Below are 15,353 nucleotides of genomic sequence, written 5' to 3' on the forward strand. Positions count from 1 at the left end.
TCAAGCAGACAGCAGATCCATCAACACTCAGTATCAAGCAGACACCAGATCCATCAACACTCAGACACTCAGTATCAAGCAGACAGCAGATCCATCAACACCCAGACACTCAGTATCAAGCAGACAGCAGATCCACCAACACTCAGACACTCAGTATCAAGCAGACAGCAGATCCATCAACACTCAGTATCAAGCAGACACCAGATCCACCAACACTCAGACACTCAGTATCAAGCAGACAGCAGATCCATCAACACTCAGACACTCAGTATCAAGCAGACAGCAGATCCATCAACACTCAGATACTCAGTATCAAGCAGACAGCAGATCCATCAACACTCAGTATCAAGCAGACAGCAGATCCATCAACACTCAGACACTCAGTATCAAGCAGACAGCAGATCCATCAACACTCAGTATCAAGCAGACAGCAGACCCATCAACACTCAGTATCAAGCAGACAGCAGATCCATCAACACTCAGACACTCAGTATCAAGCAGACAGCAGATCCACCAACACTCAGACACTCAGTATCAAGCAGACAGCAGATCCATCAACACTCAGTATCAAGCAGACACCAGATCCATCAACACTCAGACACTCAGTATCAAGCAGACAGCAGATCCATCAACACTCAGTATCAAGCAGACAGCAGATCCATCAACACTCAGTATCAAGCAGACAGCAGATCCATCAACACTCAGACACTCAGTATCAAGCAGACAGCAGATCCATCAACACTCAGACACTCAGTATCAAGCAGACAGCAGATCCATCAACACTCAGACACTCAGTATCAAGCAGACAGCAGATCCATCAACACTCAGTATCAAGCAGACAGCAAATCCATCAACACTGAGACACTCAGTATAAAGCAGACAGCAGATCCATCAACACTCAGTATCAAGCAGACAGCAGATCCATCAACACTCAGACACTCAGTATCAAGCAGACAGCAGATCCACCAACACTCAGACACTCAGTATCAAGCAGACAGCAGATCCATCAACACTCAGTATCAAGCAGACAGCAGATCCATCAACACTCAGACACTCAGTATCAAGCAGACAGCAGATCCATCAACACAGAGGAGACAGATAGACAGAGCGATGAGTCCAGTGAGGTTGGAGCGGACCCTACTACAGGCAAACAGCAGATCCATCAACACAGAGGAGACTGATAGACAGAGTGATGAGTCCAGTGAGGTTGGAGTGGACCCTACTACAGGCAAACAGCAGATCCATCAACACAGAGGAGACTGATAGACAGAGTGATGAGTCCAGTGAGGTTGGAGTGGACCCTACTACAGGCAAACAGCAGATCCATCAACACAGAGGAGACTGATAGACAGAGTGATGAGTCCAGTGAGGTTGGAGCGGACCCTAGTACAGGCAAACATACATGTACATACATGTAGATAGGAAACGAACATACACTTACGGCATTATCCCCCAGTATATCTAGCTTTTTCATTAGCTCTGTGATGATGATGTCCTGCCAGGGAGAAGAGACAAGAAAATCAGGTTAAACTTCAAATCAAATAAAGTCGTTAACACTCCCTCAAGACCAAGGGTATTCAACTCTGACCCTACGAGGACAACTACTGGTTGTCTGTTCTACCTGATGTCCCAGATTTAAATCAGGCCCTGATCATTAATATCACCCACCGGGTGTCCCAGGTCTAAGTCAGGCCCTGATCATTAATATCACCCACCTGGTGTCCCAGGTTTAAATCAGGCCCTGATCATTAATATCACCCACCTGGTGTCCCAGGTCTAAATCAAGGCCCTGATCATTAATATCACCCACCTGGTGTCCCAGGTCTAAATCAGGCCCTGATCATTAATATCACCCGCCTGGTGTTCCAGGTCTAAATCAGGCACTGATGATTAATATCACCCACCTGGTGTCCCAGGTCTAAATCAGGCCCTGGTCATTATCACCCACCTGATGTCCCAGGTCTAAATCAGGCCCTGATCATTATTATCACCCACCTGGTGTCCCAGGTCTAAATCAGGCCCTGATTAGAAGGGAACAATGAAAAAAGGCAGTGGAACTGGCTTTGAGGTCAAGATTTGAATTTGAAGCCCCTAGACACTCTCCTAGCCCCTAGCTCCTAGCCTCTACCCCCTAACACCTTTTATATGAAATTATTATTATAGATATAGACTCAATGTGACTCCCTTGGCCTCACAGTACACCTGCAGTGGACTGATGCCTTCACAGAAGTATAATATATATATATATATGATATTATTATTATAGACTCACTGTGACTCCCTCAGCCTCACAGTACACCTGCAGTGGACTGATGCCTTCACAGAACTATAATATATATGATATTATTATAGATATAGACTCACTGTGACTCCCTCGGCCTCACAGTACACCTGCAGTGGACTGATGCCTTCACAGAAGTATAATATATATGATATTATTATAGATATAGACTCACTGTGACTCCCTCGGCCTCACAGTACACCTGCAGTGGACTGATGCCTTCACAGAAGTATAATATATATGATATTATTATAGATATAGACTCACTGTGACTCCCTCGGCCTCACAGTACACCTGCAGTGGACTGATGCCTTCACAGAAGTGGATGTGGTGGAAGTTGATTCCTGGAGATCTCCTCTCCCTCTCCTGGACGGTGATAGAAGACATTATTACTAGACGGCCCATCTTGGAGACCATGGGCATGTTAATTTAGCCTTTCATTAGTCTTTCAGTAGCTAAAGTATGTACGAGTACAGCTACAACTGACAATACATTTACAAAAACGTGAATAACATTAAGATTAAACATTTTTGTTGTGCAATTGTATACAAGGTCCAGTGGAAACTCATAGAGATTGGAGAGGATGGAGCCAGGGGGGCTGCCATACCACGGCGCCCGTGAGGATGGAGAGGATGGAGCCAGGGGGGCTGCCATACCACGGCGCCCGTGAGGATGGAGAGGATGGAGCCAGGGGGGCTGCCGTACCACGGCGCCCGTGAGGATGGAGAGGATGGAGCCAGGGGGGCTGCCATACCACGGCGCCCGTGAGGATGGAGAGGATGGAGCCAGGGGGGCTGCCGTACCACGGCGCCCGTGAGGATGGAGAGGATGGAGCCAGGGGGGCTGCCATACCACGACGCCCGTCGGGATGGAGAGGATGGAGCCAGGGGGGGCTGCCATACCATGACGCCCGTGAGGATGGAGAGGATGGAGCCAGGGGGGCTGCCGTACCACGACGCCCGTGAGGATGGAGAGGATGGAGCCAGGGGGGCTGCCGTACCACGACGCCCGTGAGGATGGAGAGGATGGAGCCAGGGGGGCTGCCGTACCACGACGCCCGTGAGGATGGAGAGGATGGAGCCAGGGGGGCTGCCGTACCACGACGCCCGTGAGGATGGAGAGGATGGAGCCAGGGGGGCTGCCTTACCACGACGCCCGTGAGGATGGAGAGGATGGAGCCAGGGGGGCTGCCATACCACGACGCCCGTGGGGATGGAGAGGATGGAGCCAGGGGGGCTGCCATACCACGACGCCCGTGGGGATGGAGAGGATGGAGCCAGGGGGGCTGCCATACCACGACGCCCGTGAGGATGGAGAGGATGGAGCCAGGGGAGCTGCCATACCACGACGCCCGTGAGGATGGAGAGGATGGAGCCAGGGGAGCTGCCGTACCACGACGCCCGTGAGGATGGAGAGGATGGAGCCAGGGGGGCTGCCGTACCACGACGCCCGTGAGGATGGAGAGGATGGAGCCAGGGGGGCTGCCATACCACGACGCCCGTGAGGATGGAGAGGATGGAGCCAGGGGGGCTGCCGTACCACGACGCCCGTGAGGATGGAGAGGATGGAGCCAGGGGGGCTGCCATACCACGACGCCCGTGAGGATGGAGAGGATGGAGCCAGGGGGGGCTGCCATACCATGACGCCCGTGAGGATGGAGAGGATGGAGCCAGGGGGGCTGCCGTACCACTGACGCCCGTGAGGATGGAGAGGATGGAGCCAGGGGGGCTGCCGTACCACGACGCCCGTGAGGATGGAGAGGATGGAGCCAGGGGGGCTGCCGTACCACGACGCCCGTGAGGATGGAGAGGATGGAGCCAGGGGGGCTGCCATACCACGGCGCCCGTGAGGATGGAGCCAGGGGGGCTGCCGTACCACGACGCCCGTGAGGATGGAGAGGATGGAGCCAGGGGGGCTGCCATACCACGGCGCCCGTGAGGATGGAGAGGATGGAGCCAGGGGGGCTGCCGTACCACGACGCCCGTGAGGATGGAGAGGATGGAGCCAGGGGGGCTGCCATACCACGACGCCCGTGAGGATGGAGAGGATGGAGCCAGGGGGGCTGCCATACCACGGCGCCCGTGAGGATGGAGAGGATGGAGCCAGGGGGGCTGCCGTACCACGACGCCCGTGAGGATGGAGAGGATGGAGCCAGGGGGGCTGCCGTACCACGACGCCCGTGAGGATGGAGAGGATGGAGCCAGGGGGGCTGCCGTACCACGACGCCCGTGAGGATGGAGAGGATGGAGCCAGGGGGGCTGCCGTACCACGACGCCCGTGAGGATGGAGAGGATGGAGCCAGGGGGGCTGCCATACCACGACGCCCGTGAGGATGGAGAGGATGGAGCCAGGGGGGGCTGCCATACCATGACGCCCGTGAGGATGGAGAGGATGGAGCCAGGGGGGCTGCCGTACCATGACGCCCGTGAGGATGGAGAGGATGGAGCCAGGGGGGCTGCCGTACCACGACGCCCGTGAGGATGGAGAGGATGGAGCCAGGGGGGCTGCCGTACCACGACGCCCGTGAGGATGGAGAGGATGGAGCCAGGGGGGGCTGCCATACCACGGCGCCCGTGAGGATGGAGAGGATGGAGCCAGGGGGGCTGCCGTACCACGACGCCCGTGAGGATGGAGAGGATGGAGCCAGGGGGGCTGCCATACCACGACGCCCGTGAGGATGGAGAGGATGGAGCCAGGGGGGCTGCCATACCACGACGCCCGTGAGGATGGAGAGGATGGAGCCAGGGGGGCTGCCGTACCACGACGCCCGTGAGGATGGAGAGGATGGAGCCAGGGGGGCTGCCGTACCACGACGCCCGTGAGGATGGAGAGGATGGAGCCAGGGGGGCTGCCGTACCACGACGCCCGTGAGGATGGAGAGGATGGAGCCAGGGGGGCTGCCGTACCACGACGCCCGTGAGGATGGAGAGGATGGAGCCAGGGGGGCTGCCGTACCACGACGCCCGTGAGGATGGAGAGGATGGAGCCAGGGGGGCTGCCGTACCACGACGCCCGTGAGGATGGAGAGGATGGAGCCAGGGGGGCTGCCGTACCACGACGCCCGTGAGGATGGAGAGGATGGAGCCAGGGGGGCTGCCATACCATGACGCCCGTGAGGATGGAGAGGATGGAGCCAGGGGGGCTGCCGTACCATGACGCCCGTGAGGATGGAGAGGATGGAGCCAGGGGGGCTGCCGTACCACGACGCCCGTGAGGATGGAGAGGATGGAGCCAGGGGGGCTGCCGTACCACGACGCCCGTGAGGATGGAGAGGATGGAGCCAGGGGGGCTGCCATACCACGGCGCCCGTGAGGATGGAGCCAGGGGGGCTGCCGTACCACGACGCCCGTGAGGATGGAGAGGATGGAGCCAGGGGGGCTGCCGTACCACGACGCCCGTGAGGATGGAGAGGATGGAGCCAGGGGGGCTGCCATACCACGGCGCCCGTGAGGATGGAGAGGATGGAGCCAGGGGGGCTGCCGTACCACGACGCCCGTGAGGATGGAGAGGATGGAGCCAGGGGGGCTGCCATACCACGACGCCCGTGAGGATGGAGAGGATGGAGCCAGGGGGGCTGCCATACCACGGCGCCCGTGAGGATGGAGAGGATGGAGCCAGGGGGGCTGCCGTACCACGACGCCCGTGAGGATGGAGAGGATGGAGCCAGGGGGGCTGCCGTACCACGACGCCCGTGAGGATGGAGAGGATGGAGCCAGGGGGGCTGCCGTACCACGACGCCCGTGAGGATGGAGAGGATGGAGCCAGGGGGGCTGCCATACCACGACGCCCGTGAGGATGGAGAGGATGGAGCCAGGGGGGCTGCCGTACCACGACGCCCGTGAGGATGGAGAGGATGGAGCCAGGGGGGCTGCCATACCACGACGCCCGTGAGGATGGAGAGGATGGAGCCAGGGGGCCTGCCATACCACGACGCCCGTGGGGATGGAGAGGATGGAGCCAGGGGGGCTGCCATACCACGACGCCCGTGAGGATGGAGAGGATGGAGCCACGGGCGTCGTGGTACGGCAGCCCCCCTGGCTCCATCCTCTCCATCCCCAGGATTGAGCCAGGGGAGCTGCCGTACCACGACGCCCTCTACCTGGAAGCAGTTGTTGTGAGGGGTTAAATGGCTCTTACTTCAAGTTCAAGGATCCGGAACTCCAGGAGTTCATTCTGGTCTCTGGCGTCCTGAAATTCGTTTTTTAAACGTGACTCCTCTGTTTCCATGCGCTTGATCTGTTAAGAGACAGAAATACACTGGGGAAATATAATCACAATCACACCTGAATGACATGTGACATGTGACATGTTACTTCAGGTAAATATGATGGATAATAGTTTTATACCTTCTCTATGAGTTCTTGATTTCTTTGATACAGGGCTTGTTTCTCCTCGATCCACTTCATATCCTTCAAACACACAGGGAATCAGTGGTAAAGAACTCTCTCTCTCTCTCTGTGCGTGTGCGTGTGCGTGTGTCTGTGTCTGTGTCTGTGTCTGTGTCTATGTCTGTGTCTATGTCTGTGTCTATGTCTGTGTCTATGTCTATGTCTATGTCTATGTCTATGTCTGTGTGTGTGTGTGTGTGTCTGTGTGTGTGTGATCCAGTCACCTGTCCTTGCTGGGACAGAACACACTCCAGGTCCTGTATTCTGGTTTGGTAGAGAATAAGCTCTGCTTGCAACTGTTCTCTTGTCTGTGGAGTGAAGAGAGCAACATTCCCTGGTTATATACAATGATAATCAATGCTAGTAGAATATGTTTCTCTACCTGGTTCAGTCTCTATGGAAGAATTCTGTCTCTACCTGGTTCAGTCTCTATGGCAGCATTCTGTCTCTACCTGGTTCAGTATCTACCTGGTTCAGTCTCTATGGCAGCATTCTGTCTCTACCTGGTTCAGTCTCTATGGCAGCATTCTGTCTTGACCTGGTTCAGTATCTATGGCAGCATTCGGTCTCTACCTGGTTCAGTATCTACCTGGTTCAGTCTCCAGGGCAGCATCGGTCTCTACCCGGTTCAGTCTCAACCTTGTTCAGTCTCTATGGCAGAATTCTGTCTCTACCTGGTTCAGTATCTACCTTGTTCAGTCTCAACCTTGTTCAGATTTTACCTGGTTCAGTCTCTATGACAGCATTCTGTCTCTACCTGGTTCAGTATCTACCTTGTTCAGTCTCTACCTGGTTCAGTCTCTACCTGGTTCAGTCTCTATGACAGTATTATGTCTCTACCTGGTTCAGTATCTACCTTGTTCAGTCTCTACCTGGTTCAGTCTCTACCTGGTTCAGTCTCTATGGCAGCATTCTGTCTCTACCTGGTTCAGTATCTACCTGGTTCAGTCTCTATGGCAGCATTCTGTCTCTACCTGGTTCAGTCTCTATGGTAGCATTTTGTCTCTACCTGGTTCAGTATCTACCTGGTTCAGTCTCTATGGCAGCATTCTGTCTCTACCTGGTTCAGTCTCTATGGCAGCATTCTGTCTTGACCTGGTTCAGTATCTATGGCAGCATTCGGTCTCTACCTGGTTCAGTATCTACCTGGTTCAGTCTCCAGGGCAGCATCGGTCTCTACCCGGTTCAGTCTCAACCTTGTTCAGTCTCTATGGCAGAATTCTGTCTCTACCTGGTTCAGTATCTACCTTGTTCAGTCTCAACCTTGTTCAGATTTTACCTGGTTCAGTCTCTATGACAGCATTCTGTCTCTACCTGGTTCAGTATCTACCTTGTTCAGTCTCTACCTGGTTCAGTCTCTACCTGGTTCAGTCTCTATGACAGTATTATGTCTCTACCTGGTTCAGTATCTACCTTGTTCAGTCTCTACCTGGTTCAGTCTCTACCTGGTTCAGTCTCTATGGCAGCATTCTGTCTCTACCTGGTTCAGTATCTACCTGGTTCAGTTTCTATGGCAGCATTCTGTCTCTACCTGGTTCAGTCTCTATGGTAGCATTTTGTCTCTACCTGGTTCAGTATCTACCTGGTTCAGTCTCTATGGCAGCATTCTGTCTCTACCTGGTTCAGTCTCTATGGCAGCATTCTGTCTTGACCTGGTTCAGTATCTATGGCAGCATTCGGTCTCTACCTGGTTCAGTATCTACCTGGTTCAGTCTCCAGGGCAGCATCGGTCTCTACCCGGTTCAGTCTCAACCTTGTTCAGTCTCTATGGCAGAATTCTGTCTCTACCTGGTTCAGTATCTACCTTGTTCAGTCTCAACCTTGTTCAGATTTTACCTGGTTCAGTCTCTATGACAGCATTCTGTCTCTACCTGGTTCAGTATCTACCTTGTTCAGTCTCTACCTGGTTCAGTCTCTACCTGGTTCAGTCTCTATGACAGTATTATGTCTCTACCTGATTCAGTATCTACCTTGTTCAGTCTCTACCTGGTTCAGTCTCTACCTGGTTCTGTCTCTATGACAGTATTATGTCTCTACCTGGTTCAGTATCTACCTTGTTCAGTCTCTACCTGGTTCAGTCTCTATGGCAGCATTCTGTCTCTACCTGGTTCAGTCTCTATGGCAGCATTCTGTCTCTACCTGGTTCAGTCTCTATGACAGCATTCTGTCTCTACCTTGTTCAGTATCTACCTGGTTCAGTCTCTAGGGCAGCATTATGTCTCTACCTGGTTCAGTCTCTATGACAGCATTCTGTCTCTACCTGGTTCAGTCTCTATGGCAGCATTCTGTCTCTACCTGGTTCAGTCTCTATCTGGTTCTGTCTCTATGGCAGTATTATGTCTCTACCTGGTTCAGTATCTACCTTGTTCAGTCTCTACCTGGTTCAGTCTCTATGGCAAAATTCTGTCTCTACCTGGTTCAGTCTCTATGGCAGCATTCTGTCTCTACCTGGTTCAGTCTCTATGACAGCATTCTGTCTCTACCTTGTTCAGTATCTACCTGGTTCAGTCTCTAGGGCAGCATTATGTCTCTACCTGGTTCAGTCTCTATGACAGCATTCTGTCTCTACCTGGTTCAGTCTCTATGGCAGCATTCTGTCTCTACCTGGTTCAGTCTCTACCTGGTTCAGTCTCTAGGGCAGCATTATGTCTCTACCTGGTTCAGTCTCTACCTGGTTCAGTCTCTAGGGCAGCATTATGTCTCCACCTGGTTCAGTATCTACCTTGTTCAGTCTCAACCTTGTTCAGATTTTACCTGGTTCAGTCTCTATGACAGTATTATGTCTCTACCTGGTTCAGTATCTACCTTGTTCAGTCTCTACCTGGTTCAGTCTCTACCTGGTTCTGTCTCTATGACAGTATTATGTCTCTACCTGGTTCAGTATCTACCTTGTTCAGTCTCTACCTGGTTCAGTCTCTATGGCAGCATTCTGTCTCTACCTGGTTCAGTCTCTATGGCAGCATTCTGTCTCTACCTGGTTCAGTATCTACCTTGTTCAGTCTCAACCTTGTTCAGATTTTACCTGGTTCAGTCTCTATGACAGCATTCTGTCTCTACCTGGTTCAGTATCTACCTTGTTCAGTCTCTACCTGGTTCAGTCTCTACCTGGTTCTGTCTCTATGACAGTATTATGTCTCTACCTGGTTCAGTATCTACCTTGTTCAGTCTCTACCTGGTTCAGTCTCTATGGCAGCATTCTGTCTCTACCTGGTTCAGTCTCTATGGCAGCATTCTGTCTCTACCTGGTTCAGTCTCTATGACAGCATTCTGTCTCTACCTTGTTCAGTATCTACCTGGTTCAGTCTCTATGACACATTCTGTCTCTACCTGGTTCAGTCTCTAGGGCAGCATTCTGTCTCTACCTGGTTCAGTCTCTACCTGGTTCAGTCTCTAGGGCAGCATTATGTCTCTACCTGGTTCAGTCTATATGACAGCATTCTGTCTTTACCTGGTTCAGTCTCTATGGCAGCATTCTGTCTCTACCTGGTTCGGTCTCTACCTGGTTCAGTCTCTAGGGCAGCATTATGTCTCTACCTGGTTCAGTATCTACCTGGTTCAGTCTCTACCTGGTTCAGTCTCTATGGCAGCATTCTGTCTCTACCTGGTTCAGTCTCTATGACAGCATTCTGTCTCTACCTGGTTCAGTCTCTATGACAGCGTTCTGTCTCTACCTGGTTCAGTCTCTATGGCAGCATTCTGTCTCTACCTGGTTCAGTCTCTACCTGGTTCAGTGTCTACCTTGTTCAGTCTCTACCTGGTTCAGTCTCTATGGCAGCATTCTGTCTCTACCTGGTTCAGTCTCTATGACACCATTCTGTCTCTACCTGGTTCAGTCTCTATGACAGCATTCTGTCTCTACCTTGTTCAGTATCTACCTGGTTCAGTCTCTATGGCAGCATTCTGGCTCTACCTGGTTCAGTCTCTATGGCAGCATTCTGGCTCTACCTGGTTCAGTCTCTATGACAGCATTCTGTCTCTACCTGGTTCAGTCTCTATGACAGCATTCTGTCTCTACCTGGTTCAGTCTCTATGACAGTAGTATGTCTCTACCTGGTTCAGTCTCTATGACAGCATTCTGTCTCTACCGGGTTCAGTCTCTATGGCAGCATTCTGTCTCTACCTGGTTCAGTCTCTATGACGGCATTCTGTCTCTACCTGATTCAGTCTCTATGGCAGCGTTCTGTCTCTACCTGGTTCAGTCTCTATGACAGCATTCTGTCTCTACCTGGTTCAGTCTCTATGACAGCATTCTGTCTCTACCTGGTTCAGTCTCCAGGGCAGCATTCTGGCTCTACCTGGTTCAGTCTCTATGACAGCATTCTGTCTCTACCTGGTTCAGTCTCTATGGCAGAATTCTGTCTCTACCTGGTTCAGTATCTACCTGGTTCAGACTCTACCTGGTGCAGTCTCTATGGCAGCATTCTGTCTCTACCTGGTTCAGTCTCTATGGCAGCATTCTGTCTCTACCTGGTTCAGTCTCCAGGGCAGCATTTTGTCTCCACCTGGTTCAGTCTCTATGGCAGCATTCTGTCTCTACCTGGTTCAGTCTCTATGGCAGCATTCTGTCTCTACCCGATTCAGTCTCTATGGCAGCATTCTGTCTCTACCTGGTTCAGTCTCTATGGCAAAATTCTGTCTCTACCTGGTTCAGTCTCTATGGCAGCATTCTGTCTCTACCTGGTTCAGTATCTACCTGGTTCAGTCTCTATGGCAGCATTCTGTCTCTACCTGGTTCAGTATCTACCTGGTTCAGTCTCCAGGGCAGCATCGGTCTCTACCCGGTTCAGTCTCAACCTTGTTCAGTCTCTATGGCAGAATTATGTCTCTACCTGGTTCAGTCTCTATGACAGCATTCTGTCTCTACCTGGTTCAGTATCTACCTTGTTCAGTCTCAACCTTGTTCAGATTTTACCTGGTTCAGTCTCTATGACAGCATTCTGTCTCTACCTGGTTCAGTATCTACCTTGATCAGTCTCAACCTTGTTCAGATTTTACCTGGTTCAGTCTCTATGACAGTATTTAGTCTCTACCTGGTTCAGTATCTACCTTGTTCAGTCTCTACCTGGTTCAGTCTCTATCTGGTTCTGTCTCTATGACAGTATTATGTCTCTACCTGGTTCAGTATCTACCTTGTTCAGTATCTACCTGGATCAGTCTCTATGGCAGCATTCTGTCTCTACCTGGTTCAGTCTCTATGGCAGCATTCTGTCTCTACCTGGTTCAGTCTCTATGACAGCATTCTGTCTCTACCTTGTTCAGTATCTACCTGGTTCAGTCTCTAGGGCAGCATTCTGTCTCTACCTGGTTCAGTCTCTATGACAGCATTCTGTCTCTACCTGGTTCAGTCTCTATGGCAGCATTCTGTCTCTACCTGGTTCAGTCTCTACCTGGTTCAGTCTCTAGGGCAGCATTATGTCTCTACCTGGTTCAGTCTCTACCTGGTTCAGTCTCTAGGGCAGCATTATGTCTCTACCTGGTTCAGTATCTACCTTGTTCAGTCTCAACCTTGTTCAGATTTTACCTGGTTCAGTCTCTATGACAGTATTATGTCTCTACCTGGTTCAGTATCTACCTTGTTCAGTCTCTACCTGGTTCAGTCTCTACCTGGTTCTGTCTCTATGACAGTATTATTTCTCTACCTGGTTCAGTATCTACCTTGTTCAGTTTCTACCTGGTTCAGTCTCTATGGCAGCATTCTGCCTCTACCTGGTTCAGTCTCTATGGCAGCATTCTGTCTCTACCTGGTTCAGTATCTACCTTGTTCAGTCTCAACATTGTTCAGATTTTACCTGGTTCCATCTCTATGACAGTATTATGTCTCTACCTGGTTCAGTATCTACCTTGTTCAGTCTCTACCTGGTTCAGTCTCTACCTGGTTCTGTCTCTATGACAGTATTATGTCTCTACCTGGTTCAGTATCTACCTTGTTCAGTCTCTATCTGGTTCAGTCTCTATGGCAGCATTCTGTCTCTACCTGGTTCAGTCTCTATGGCAGCATTCTGTCTCTACCTGGTTCAGTCTCTATGACAGCATTCTGTCTCTACCTTGTTCAGTATCTACCTGGTTCAGTCTCTATGACAGCATTCTGTCTCTACCTGGTTCAGTCTCTATGGCAGCATTCTGTCTCTACCTGGTTCAGTCTCTACCTGGTTCAGTCTCTAGGGCAGCATTATGTCTCTAACTGGTTCAGTCTCTATGACAGCATTCTGTCTCTACCTGGTTCAGTCTCTATGGCAGCATTCTGTCTCTACCTGGTTCAGTCTCTACCTGGTTCAGTCTCTATGGCAGCATTCTGTCTCTACCTGGTTCAGTCTCTACCTGGTTCAGTATCTACCTTGTTCAGTCTCTACCTGGTTCAGTCTCTATGGCAGCATTCTGTCTCTACCTGGTTCAGTCTCTATGAGAGCATTCTGTCTCTACCTGGTTCAGTCTCTATGACAGCATTCTGTCTCTACCTTGTTCAGTATCTACCTGGTTCAGTCTCTATGGCAGCATTCTGGCTCTACCTGGTTCAGTCTCTATGACAGCATTCTGGCTCTACCTGGTTCAGTCTCTATGACAGCATTCTGTCTCTACCTGGTTCAGTCTCTATGACAGCATTCTGTCTCTACCTGGTTCAGTCTCTATGACAGTATTATGTCTCTACCTGGTTCAGTCTCTATGACAGCATTCTGTCTCTACCTGGTTCAGTCTCTATGGCAGCATTCTGTCTCTACCTGGTTCAGTCTCTACCTGGTTCAGTATCTACCTTGTTCAGTCTCTACCTGGTTCAGTCTCTATGGCAGCATTCTGTCTCTACCTGGTTCAGTCTCTATGAGAGCATTCTGTCTCTACCTGGTTCAGTCTCTATGACAGCATTCTGTCTCTACCTTGTTCAGTATCTACCTGGTTCAGTCTCTATGGCAGCATTCTGGCTCTACCTGGTTCAGTCTCCAGGGCAGCATTCTGTCTCTACCTGGTTCAGTCTCTATGGCAGCATTCTGTCTCTACCTGGTTCAGTCTCTATGACAGCATTCTGTCTCTACCTGGTTCAGTCTCTATGACAGTATTATGTCTCTACCTGGTTCAGTCTCTATGACAGCATTCTGTCTCTACCTGGTTCAGTCTCTATGGCAGCATTCTGTCTCTACCTGGTTCAGTCTCTATGACAGCATTCTGTCTCTACCTGGTTCAGTCTCTATGGCAGCATTCTGTCTCTACCTGGTTCAGTCTCTATGACAGCATTCTGTCTCTACCTGGTTCAGTCTCCAGGGCAGCATTCTGGCTCTACCTGGTTCAGTCTCTATGGCAGCGTTCTGTCTCTACCTGGTTCAGTATCTACCTGGTTCAGACTCTACCTGGTTCAGTCTCTATGGCAGCATTCTGTCTCTACCTGGTTCAGTCTCTGTGGCAGCATTCAGTCTCTACCTGGTTCAGTCTCCAGGGCAGCATTCTGTCTCTACCTGGTTCAGTCTCTATGGCAGCATTCTGTCTCTACCTGGTTCAGTCTCTATGGCAGCATTCTGTCTCTACCTGGTTCAGTCTCTATGGCAGCATTCTGTCTCTACCTGGTTCAGTCTCTATGGCAGCGTTCTGTCTCTATGGCAGCATTCTGTCTCTACCTGATTCAGTCTCTATGGCAGCATTCTGTCTCTACCGGGTTCAGTCTCTATGGCAGCGTTCTGTCTCTACCTGGTTCAGTATCTACCTGGTTCAGTCTCTATGACAGCATTCTGTCTCTACCTGGTTCTGTCTCTATGACAGCATTCTGTCTCTACCTGGTTCAGTCTCTATGACAGCATTCTGTCTCTACCTGATTCAGTCTCTATGACAGCATTCTGTCTCTACTTGGTTCAGTCTCCAGCTGGTTCAGTCTCTATGGCAGCGTTCTGTCTCTACCTGGTTCAGTATCTACCTGGTTCAGTCTCTATGACAGCATTATGTCTCTACCTGGTTCAGTCTCCAGCTGGTTCAGTCTCTATGGCAGCGTTCTGGGTCTACCTGATTCAGTCTCTAGGGCAGCATTTTGGATTGAGACCTGCGTGCTTAACTCACATTTTCTCTCACGTACGTCAATGCATGATTTATGTGAATGTCTCGGCTGAATCAGGCCTTGGAGGAGTCCTACTTATGAAGGACAGGTGAATACAACTATAGCCCAATACTTCTAGTGGACTAGTGGTCTGAAATACATCACTGCCCAGTGAATGAAATACATGTTTTGATAATGGCGTCATAATAGAGCACCTCTTACCTTGACTTCCTTCTCTGCATCAAACGTGCCCCCCACCTGCTCCTGTAGAAGTGCATAGGCTCTCTGAAGAGCCTGGTACTCCATGGTCAACTGATGAAACCTCATCTCTGTCTCCTCCCTGATCATACCCTACAGGCAGACAGACAGACAGAAAGACAGGTACACAGAAAGACAGGTAGACAGAAAGACAGGTAGACAGCCAGGCAGACAGCCAGGCAGACAGACGGGCAGACAGGCAGACAGATGGGCAGACAGACAGGCAGGCAGACAGACAGGCAGACAGGCAGAAAGACAGATGTACAGACAGACAGGTAGACAGATGGGCAGACAGACAGACGGGCAGACAGACAGACGGGCAGACAGACAGAAAGGCAGACGGGCAGAAAGACAGACAGGCAGATGTACAGACAGACGGGCAGACAGATGGGCAGACGGGCAGACAGGCAGAAAG

General features: G+C 51.3%; 1 protein-coding gene across 1 annotated transcript in view; it reads right to left on the minus strand.

The window, feature by feature from the left end:
* LOC120042029 (janus kinase and microtubule-interacting protein 3-like) overlaps positions 1-15,353 on the minus strand; it is a 73,710-nt gene that overhangs the window by 9,314 nt on the left and 49,043 nt on the right. The window contains exons 10-15 of the mRNA XM_038986920.1: positions 14,903-15,031; positions 6,894-6,977; positions 6,628-6,690; positions 6,419-6,517; positions 2,549-2,647; positions 1,442-1,495 (exon numbers count right to left, since the gene is read on the minus strand). Coding sequence (XP_038842848.1) covers positions 1,442-1,495; positions 2,549-2,647; positions 6,419-6,517; positions 6,628-6,690; positions 6,894-6,977; positions 14,903-15,031 — 528 coding nt within the window. The remainder of the gene's footprint in view (positions 1-1,441; positions 1,496-2,548; positions 2,648-6,418; positions 6,518-6,627; positions 6,691-6,893; positions 6,978-14,902; positions 15,032-15,353) is intronic.

The sequence above is a fragment of the Salvelinus namaycush genome, unplaced genomic scaffold, assembly GCF_016432855.1.
Source record: "Salvelinus namaycush isolate Seneca unplaced genomic scaffold, SaNama_1.0 Scaffold60, whole genome shotgun sequence".
Taxonomy (NCBI): domain Eukaryota; kingdom Metazoa; phylum Chordata; class Actinopteri; order Salmoniformes; family Salmonidae; genus Salvelinus; species Salvelinus namaycush.